Genomic DNA, 11,014 nt, shown 5'->3' on the forward strand with positions numbered 1-11,014 from the left:
TATCACACCACCCCTCCCCACCTACACATAGAATAATATCATTATCCCAACCTCCCCACCTACACATAGAATAATATCATTATAATCCCCCTCCCCATACACATAGAATAATATATCACCCCCCCCCACCCCTACACATAGAATAATATCATTATCACCCCCTCCCCACCTACACATAGAATAATATCATTATCCACCCCCTCCCCACCTACACATAGAATAATACCATTATCACAACCTCCCCCCTACACATAGAATATCATTATCCACCCCCACAAAGTTGATGATTATTAACATTCTCTATAAACTCTCAATATTGCACAGAAGAGAGGACTCTGAACGAGTAATGGTTAGATTCCCTTGACATGTAACATTACATTACACACACACACACACACACACACACACACACACACACACACACACACACACACACACACACACACACACACACACACACACTCTCACACACACTCATTATCCCACACACACACACTCACACACACACACACACACACACACACACACAGACACTTGAATACTCACCCTTACACTCCCCAGTGGGAGGAGTATACTTGAAAGTCTTTGTGGATATGAACCCAGGTTGACACTGACAGTGGAAGCTTCCCTGTGTGTTGTAACACGTGGCTTTACTTCCACAGGGTGGTTTACTGTCCTTCTCTTTACACTCATCTATATCATCACATTGTTTTCTCCCTTTGGCTGTGAAGCCCAGGCCGCAATCTATGGCCTCTAGGTTCCCCAGAAGAGTGAAATGAAGACCTGTGAGGAGAGTCAGAGAAACAAAGAGAGTTATTTAACCAGTTTCCTACTATCCCAGCCTCGGATTAGCGTCATTCCCATCCCTGTCAACACCACAGCAGTCTGGACCTCGTCTGGATGCAATTGTTTTTATTACTTTTATCAACAATTTGGTCATCCCAAATGGCACTCTGTTCCATAGGCTAGTGCATTATAAACACATGCGTATAATCACTAGGAAAATACTTTAAAAAAATTGTTTTACTAGTTATTAAACTGATGTATAGTAGAGAAGACAGAGATATTATAACTAGGTTACTAAACTGAAGTATAGGAGAGAAGACAGAGATATTATAACTAGGTTACTAAACTGAAGTATAGTAGAGAAGACAGAGATATTATAACTAGGTTACTAAACTGAAGTATAGTAGAGAAGACAGAGATATTATAACTAGGTTACTAAACTGAAGTATAGTAGAGAAGACAGAGATATTATAACTAGGTTACTAAACTGAAGTATAGTAGAGAAGACAGAGATATTATAACTAGGTTACTAAACTGAAGTATAGTAGAGAAGACAGAGATATTATAACTAGGTTACTAAACTGAAGTATAGTAGAGAAGACAGAGATATTATAACTAGGTTACTAAACTGAAGTATAGTAGAGAAGACAGAGATATTATAACTAGGTTACTAAACTGAAGTATAGTAGAGAAGACAGAGATATTATAACTAGGTTACTAAACTGAAGTATAGTAGAGAAGACAGAGATATTATAACTAGGTTACTAAACGTAAAGGGGAATATCACTCAAAAACTAAATGTATGTGTTTGTTTCATTATGTTTTGCATGTCAGCAGTAAAGTTGTCAAGATATTGGACTTCTAAGAAGAAAAGTGTCTCCAGCCACATCATCATGATAATGTATATATTTCACTGAACACATAATGAGTCCATGCACATTATTATGTGACTTGTTAAAACCTGTTGTGACTAGGGGGTTTTAAATGGGCTATTTTGTCAGGACAAGATGCTAGAAGATGTAATTATAATTATATATAATATAATAATAATATAATATAATTGACTGTAACGTTTCCAAAACTGTAAAGATATTGTCTGTGAGTATAACAGAACTGATGTTGCTGGCGAAAGCCTGAGAAAAATCCAATCAGGAAGTGCCCCATATTTTGAAAGCGCTGCGTTCCAATGAGTCCCTATTAAGCTGTGAATGTGCTATCAACCAGCTTACGCTTTCTACGTATTCCCCAAGGTGTCTACAGCATTGTGACGTAGTTTTACGCATTTATTGCGTACATTGCGTAAGTGGTCACCTGATGGCTCCCAGGGTGACTCGCGTAAAATACAGAGGTAGCCATTACTCCAATCGGTCCTACTGAAAAATTAATTGTCCCGACGTATATATTATCGAATAGATATTTGAAAAACAACTTGAGGATTAATTTTAAACAACGTTTGCCATGAAACTGCTCCGAGGGTAATATGTGTGCTCCGGCTATTACTACATAGTACTACATCCATAACATCCATAACATAACTACCTGAACATAGTACTACATCCATAACATCCATAACACAACTACCTGAACATAGTACTACATCCATAACACAACTACCTGAACATAGTACTACATCCATAACATAACTACCTGAACATAGTACTACATCCATAACACAACTACCTGAACATAGTACTACATCCATAACATAACTACCTGAACATAGTACTACATCCATAACATAACTACCTGAACATAAAACATAGTACTACATCCATAACATAACTACCTGAACATAGTTACTACATCCATAACATCCATAACACAACTACCTGAACATAGTACTACATCCATAACACAACTACCTGAACATTAGGTACTACATCCATAACACTAGCTCACCTGAACATAGTACTACATCCATAACATAACTACCTGAACATAGTACTACATCCATAACATAACTACCTGAATCTGAACATAGTACTACATCCATAACATAACTACCTGAACATAGTACCTCATAACATAACTACATCAGTACTACAGAACATAGTACTACATCCATAACACAACTACCTGAACATAGTACTACATCCATAACACAACTACCTGAACATAGTACTACATCCATAACATAACTACCTGAAACATAGTACTACATCCATAACATAACTACCTGAACGTGCCTTACATACAGTATCCAGTAACATACAATAACATATACTAACGTATAATATAACATCCAGTTGCTAACGTATATTAAGATGTTATGTTATCTTAACATATAACATAAAACTACATACCAAACCATAGTATAACATAACACAAGCTGACCCTGAGAACTGCCAAACTGTCTAGTGACACACTACAATCTATACATACTAAACCTGTCTATACACACTAAACCTGTCTATACACACTAAACCTGTCTATAAACACTAAACCTGTCTATAAACACTAAACCTGTCTATAAACACTAAACCTGTCTATACACACTAAACCTGTCTATACACACTAAACCTGTCTATAAACACTAAACCTGTCTATACACACTAAACCTGTCTATAAACACTAAACCTGTCTATAAACACTAAACCTGTCTATACAGTGTATTCGGGAAAGTATTCAGACCTCTTGACATTTTCTATATTTTGTTACATTACAGCCTTATTCTACAGTCGAGTAAATCTTATTTTTTCTCATCAATCTACCCACAATACCCCATTATGACAACGCAAAAAACAGGTTTCTAGAATGTTATAGCATTTATTTACAAAAAAATATATATATCACATTATCATAAGTATTCAGACCCTTTACTCAGTAATGTGTTGAAGCACCTTTGGTAGTGATTACAGCCTTGAGTTTTCTTGGATATGACGCTACAAGCTTGGCACACCTGTATTTGGGGAGTTTCTCCCATTCTTCTCTGCAGATTCTCTCAAGCTCTGTCAGGTTGGATGGGAAGCGTCGCTGGACAGCTGTTTTCAGGTCTCTACAGAGATGTTCTATCGAGTTCAAGTCTGGGCTCTGGCTGGGCCACTCAAGGACATTTAGAGACTTGTCCCGAAGCCACTCTTGCATTGTCTTGGCTGTGTGCTTAATGTTGTTGTCTTGTTGGAAGGTGAACCTTTGCCCCAGTCTGAGATTCTATGCACTCCGGAGCAGGTTTTCATCAAGGATCTATCTGTACTTTGCACCATTCATCTTATCCACCACCATGCTTCACCTTAGGGATGGTGCCAGGTTTCCTCCAGACGTGATGCTTGGCATTCAGGCCAAAGAGTCCAAGCTTGGTTTCACCAGACCAGAGAATCTTGTTCCTCAAAATGGGGTGGCAGGGTAGCCTAGTGGTTAGAGCAGTGGACTTGTAACCGAAAGGTTGCAAGTTCAAATCCCTGAGCTGACAAGGTCTGTCGTTCTGCCCCTGAACAGGAAGGTAACCCACTGTTCCTAGGCTGTTCCTAGGCTAGAATTTGTTCTTAACTGACTTGCCTATTTAAATGAAGGTAAAAACATATATATCTGAGAGTCCTAAGGTGCATTTTGGCAAACTCCAATGGGCTGTCATGTGCCTTTTGCTCAGGAGTGGCTTCCATCTGGCCACTCTACCATGAAGTCCCGATTGGTGGAGTGCTGCAAAGATATTTGTCCTTCTGGAAGGTTCTCCCATCTCCACAGAGGAACTCTGGAGCTCTGTCAGAGTGACCATCGTGTTCATGGTCACCTCCCTTACCAAGGCCCTTTTTCCCCGATTGCTCAGTTTGGCAGGGCGGCCAGCTCTAGGAAGAGTCTTGGTGATTCCAAACTTATTCCATTTAAGAATGATGGAGGCCACTGTGTTCTTGAGGACCTTCAATGCTCCAGACATGCTTTGGTACCCTTCCTCAGGTCTGTGCCTCAACACAACCCTGTCTCAAAGCTCTACGGACAAATCCTTCGACCTCATGGCTTGGTTTTTGCTCAGCTGTGGGACCTTATGTAGACAGATGTGTGCCTTTCAAATCATGTCCAATCAAATGAATTTACCACAGGTGGACTCCAATCAAGTTGTAAAAACACCTCAAGGATGATCAATGGAAACAGGATGCACCTGAGCTCAATTTCGAGTCTCATAGCAAAGGGTCTGAATACTTATTTAAATAAGGTATTTCTGTGTTTAAATTTTAACGCATTTGCAAAAAAACAAAACAACAACCTTTTAGCCTTGTCGTTATGGGGTACCCTACACAATATACACACTACAGTATAAACACTGTCAATAAACTACACTGAACAAAAATATAAATGCAACATGTAATGTGTTGGTCCCAAGTTTCATGAAATTAAATAAAATATCAAAGAAATGTCTGAGCATTTCTCATTTGCCCTGATAATCTATCTACCTGACAGGTGTGGCATGTTAGGAAGCTGATTAAACAGCATTACACAGGTGCACCTTGTGCAGGTGACAATAAAAGGCCATTCTAAAATGGCCAGTTTTGCCACACAACACAATGCCACAAATTTCTCAAGTTTTGAGGGAGTGTGTAATTGGCATGAGGACTTGAGGAATGTCCAGCAGAGCTGTTGCCAGAGAATTGAATCTTAATTTCTCTACTATAAGCCTCCAACATAGTTTTACAGAATTTGGCAGTACGTCCAACAAGCCTAACAACCACAGACTACATGTATGATGTCATGTTAGGGAGTGGTTTGCTGATGTCAACATTGTGAACACAGTGCCCCATGGTGGCGGTGGGGTTATGTTATGGGCAGTCTGAAGCTCTGGATGACGAACGCAATTGCATTTTATTGTTGGCCACTTGAATACACAGAGGTACCTTGATGAGATCCTGAAGCCTATTGTTGTGCCATTCATCCCATTCAATTTTAATTCCAAACTACAACATTTTCAGACAAGATAGAACTGCCAAAGGGGGCGGTGTTGCAATCTACTGCAAAGATAGCCTGCAGTGTTCTGTCCTACTATCCAGGTCTGTACCCAAACAATTTGAACTTCTACTTTTAAAAATCCACCTCTCTAAAAACAAGTCTCTCACCGTTGCCACCTGCTATAGACCACCCTCTGCCCCTCAGCTGTGCTCTGGACACCATATGTGAACTGATTGCCCCCCATCTATCTTCAGAGTTCGTGGTGCTAGGCGACCTAAACTGGAACATGCTTAACACCCCAGCCATCCTAAAATCTAAACTTGATGCCCTCAATCTCACACAAATTATCAATGAACCTACCAGGTACCTGCCCAAAGCCTTAAACACGGGCACCCTCATAGATATCATCCTAACCAACTTGCCCTCTAAATACACCTCTGCTGTCTTCAACCAAGATCTCAGCGATCACTGCCTCATTGCCTGCATCCGTAATGGGTCAGCGGTCAAACGACCTCCCACTCATCACTGTAAAACGCTCCCTGAAACACTTCTGCGAGCAGGCCTTTCTAATCGACCTGGCCGGGGTATCCTGGAAGGATATTGATCTCATCCCGTCAGTAGAGGATGCCTGGATATTGTTTTTAAATGCCTTCCTTACCATCTTAAATAAACATGCCCCATTCAAGAAATTTAGAACCAGGAACAGATATAGCCCTTGGTTCTCCCCAGACCTGACTGCCCTTAACCAACACAAAAACATCCTATGGCGTTCTGCATTAGCATCGAACAGCCCCCGTGATATGCAGCTGTTCAGGGAAGCTAGAAACTGTTATACACAGGCAGTTAGAAAAGCCAAGGCTAGCTTTTTCAAGCAGAAATTTGCTTCCTGCAACACTAACTCCAAAAGGTTCTGGGACACTGTAAAGTCCATGGAGAATAAGACCACCTCCTCCCAGCTGCCCACTGCACTGAAGATAGGAAACACTGTCACCACTGATAAATCCACCATAATTGAGAATTTCAATAAGCATTTTTCTACGGCTGGCCATGCTTTCCACCTGCTTTCCACCTTTTTCATGCTTTCCACCTGGCTACTCCTACCCCGGACAACAGCACTGCACCCCCAACAGCAACTCGCCCAAGCCTTCCCCATTTCTCCTTCTCCCAAATCCATTCAGCTGATGTTCTGAAAGAGCTGCAAAATCTGGACCCCTACAAATCAGCCGGACTAGACAATCTGGACCCTTTCTTTCTAAAATGATCTGCCAAAATTGTTGCCACCCCTATTACTAGCCTGTTCAACCTCTCTTTCGTGTCGTCTGTGATTCCCAAAGATTGGAAAGCAGCTGCGGTCATCCCCCTCTTCAAAGGGGGGGATACTCTTGACCCAAACTGCTACAGACCTATATCTATCCTACCGTGCCTTTCTAAGGTCTTCGAAAGCCAAGTCAACAAACAGATTACCGACCATTTCGAATCTCACCATACCTTCTCTGCTATGCAATCTGGTTTCAGAGCTGGTCATGGGTGCACCTCAGCCACGCTCAAGGTCCTAAACGATATCTTAACCGCCATCGATAAGAAACATTACTGTGCAGCTGTATTCATTGATCTGGCCAAGGCTTTCGACTCTGTCAATCACCACATCCTCATCGGCAGACTCGACAGCCTTGGTTTCTCAAATGATTGCCTCGCCTGGTTCACCAACTACTTCTCTGATAGAGTTCAGTGTGTCAAATCGGAGGGTCTGCTGTCCGGACCTCTGGCAGTCTCTATGGGGGTGCCACAGGGTTCAATTCTTGGACCGACTCTCTTCTCTGTATACATCAATGAGGTCGCTCTTGCTGCTGGTGAGTCTCTGATCCACCTCTACGCAGACGACACCATTCTGTATACTTCCGGCCCTTCTTTGGACACTGTGTTAACAACCCTCCAGGCAAGCTTCAATGCCATACAACTCTCCTTCCGTGGCCTTCAATTGCTCTTAAATACAAGTAAAACTAAATGCATGCTCTTCAACCGATCGCTACCTGCACCTACCCGCCTGTCCAACATCACTACTCTGGACGGCTCTGACTTAGAATACGTGGACAACTACAAATACTTAGGTGTCTGGTTAGACTGTAAACTCTCCTTCCAGACCCATATCAAACATCTCCAATCCAAAGTTAAATCTAGAATTGGCTTCCTATTTCGCAACAAAGCATCCTTCACTCATGCTGCCAAACATACCCTTGTAAAACTGACCATCCTACCAATCCTCGACTTTGGCGATGTCATTTACAAAATAGCCGCCAATACCCTACTCAACAAATTGGATGCAGTCTATCACAGTGCAATCCGTTTTGTCACCAAAGCCCCATATACTACTCACCATTGCGACCTGTACGCTCTCGTTGGCTGGCCCTCGCTTCATACTCGTCACCAAACCCACTGGCTCCATGTCATCTACAAGACCCTGCTAGGCAAAGTCCCCCCTTATCTCAGCTCGCTGGTCACCATAGCATCTCCCACCTGTGGCACACGCTCCAGCAGGTATATCTCTCTAGTCACCCCCAGAACCAATTCTTTCTTTGGCCGCCTCTCCTTCCAGTTCTCTGCTGCCAATGACTGGAACGAACTACAAAAATCTCTGAAACTGGAAACACTTATCTCCCTCCCTAGCTTTAAGCACCAACTGTCAGAGCAGCTCACAGATTACTGCACCTGTACATAGCCCACCTATAATTTAGCCCAAACAACTACCTCTTTCCCAACTGTATTTAATTTTTATTTATTTATTTATTTTGCTCCTTTGCACCCCATTATTTTTATTTCTACTTTGCACATTCTTCCATTGCAAAACTACCATTCCAGTGTTTTACTTGCTATATTGGATTTACTTTGCCACCATGGCCTTTTTTGCCTTTACCTCCCTTCTCACCTCATTTGCTCACATTGTATATAGACTTGTTTATACTGTATTATTGACTGTATGTTTGTTTTACTCCATGTGTAACTCTGTGTCGTTGTATCTGTCGAACTGCTTTGCTTTATCTTGGCCAGGTCGCAATTGTAAATGAGAACTTGTTCTCAACTTGCCTACCTGGTTAAATAAAGGTAAAATAAAATAAATAAATCCGCCGCCATCACCTCCTGTTTCAGAATGATGATGCACTGCCCCATGTTGCAAGGAACTATACTGAAAATGTCCCTGTTGTTCCATGGCCTGCATACTCACCAGGCCTAATAGGTGTGTTGCCTCTGGATCATGTTTGTTCAGTATATAATTGTAGATATTCTTATAGTTTATACATGTCTTAGATAGGTTGTAACATTCACTCTATATCCATGGTTGGTAAATGGTTGGTTCATGGTTGGTAAATGGTTGGAATATTCTGTAGCCATTCAACTATAACTGACAACGATTTATGAAATACCACCTTTCTATTTATTTGTCACACACACACACACACACACACACACACACACACACGATAGTCAAGTTACAAAGATATAGAACGTTAGACTCACCCAGAACAAGTAGAAGAGTTCTGGACCCCATCTCAGAGACAGACTGGTATTATGACAACTAGTAGGATCCTAATAAAACTAGTCCCGTCAGAAGAATCAGTCTGAGATTAAATCTGTTTTACAGTTGAATTCAGGTTGAAGAAAATCCCACTTTAACAAGGTTTTTATTCCATATGATAAGTGGTGAGAAATTAAATATTCTCTCACAGTGTCAGCAACCTCAGTTTTGCTCTCCTCTCTCTGCTCTCTCTTCCTCTTTCTGTTAGAGTGCACCCCTTTCTCTCTGTTTCATACTCCCCCCTCTCTGTTCCCTTCCTCTCCTTCCCCTTTCTTTCTCTCCACATCTTCTGGTAAGTGTGTATTTTTGTCTCTTGTCTCTCCCTAGTTCCCTTTCTTATTCTTGACATGGAAATTTGGTTTATTCATTCACTGCTCAGTTCTCTCTCTCACTCTGTCACTCTCTCACTCTTAGGTTGAGAGAGAGAGAGACAGAGACAGAGATGGAGAGATACCTACAAAGACATGAGGATGAAATAAACAGAGAATGAGGGAGAGGGAAAGGTAGTACCTTCACTCTTAGAAAAAATGCATCCAAAAGGGTTATCTGACTCATATAATTTATTTTTCATTTAATGTGAACTCTTTGTCTTCGACGATGATCCACAGGTCAGTGCTACAAGAGCTGGACTCAGTGTCAAAGAAAGTGGGTCTTCCAGAACCAGAGCCGCCACCAAGGTTAGTGTAGAACCCTCTGTGGAAAGGGGTTCTACATGGAATCAAAAGGATTCTTCAAACTGTTCTCCTATGGGGACAGTTAGGGACCCTTTTTGGTTCTAGATTGCACCTTTGTTTCTAAGTGTCAGTTGTACAACTGAATGTATTCAACAGAAATGTGTCTTCCGTTTTTAACTCAACCCCTATGAATCAGAGAGGTGCGGGGAGCTGCCTTAATCTACATCCACGTCTCTGAGAGGGGGAGAGGGAGGGACAGAGAGCGAGAGAGTGTGAGAGAGAGAGAGAGAGAGTGTGTGTGTGTGTGTGTGTGTGTGTGTGTGGGTGTGTGGGTGTGATTAAGACATCTACAGTAGGTTATTGTCGCAACGATTTATTGTGTCAAAAAATGTTGAAACACATCCTCTCTCTCTCTCTCTCACACCCAAACACACCCCCACACACACACACACTACAGAGTACACAGTCAAGTACAACACTAAGTGCTTACATTCAGAATGCTTGATAAAATGTCTTGGAAATGGTATATTCTTTAAAAGTATAAAATACACAACTTGTAAAAGTGCAACAGAATAGAATATAAAACATACAACATTGAATGTAGATGTTGTTTAGATTGTTTTAAGACTCTACAGAATCTCCATGGTTACTCTGAGACCAAGTTCTAGGGTGGAACCTTAAAGGGGCAGTCTGGGATTTAAAAAGCAACTAACAGGTCATCCCATCACTTGTTGTGGTAAACAGCTGAGGGATGGGCCTGGATAGATTGAACCACTCTCAACATCACAGATGGATCTCTGGATGCAAGGACTGACCATCCATGAGATCAACATGATATTTTTAACCATGTTTTAAACCTTTACATCGTGGACAAACAATGGAGTGAAAACAAGCCTATAGTTGGGGTACTGATGGGGAAGGACTGCAAGTTGACCTGGTCACAAGGCAGTTTTAAGTTATATTCTACAATGTTCTGATGGGGAACAGGACAGCTGACCTGGTCATCATTGGCAGTTTTAACTTCTTTTGGCTGCTCAGTATTAAATGGATGAAAGGGTAAAATAAAAAACGGCCTGACTCCAAGTTCTCAGTTGCGATTAAGGTTTGG

General features: G+C 41.5%; 1 protein-coding gene across 1 annotated transcript; it reads right to left on the bottom strand.

The window, feature by feature from the left end:
- Positions 1-631: 631 nt before the first annotated feature.
- LOC121842813 (adhesion G protein-coupled receptor E2-like) lies at positions 632-9,432 on the bottom strand (the record flags this gene model as incomplete). Its single annotated transcript, XM_042312567.1, is given in 2 exon segments — positions 632-783; positions 9,175-9,432. Coding segments are annotated over 2 exon segments (183 nt in total), but the record flags the coding sequence as incomplete, so codon positions are not given.
- Between the last annotated feature and the right edge of the window lie 1,582 nt (positions 9,433-11,014).

This window comes from Oncorhynchus tshawytscha, unplaced genomic scaffold, assembly GCF_018296145.1.
Source record: "Oncorhynchus tshawytscha isolate Ot180627B unplaced genomic scaffold, Otsh_v2.0 Un_contig_12464_pilon_pilon, whole genome shotgun sequence".
NCBI classification, from domain to species: Eukaryota; Metazoa; Chordata; class Actinopteri; order Salmoniformes; family Salmonidae; genus Oncorhynchus; species Oncorhynchus tshawytscha.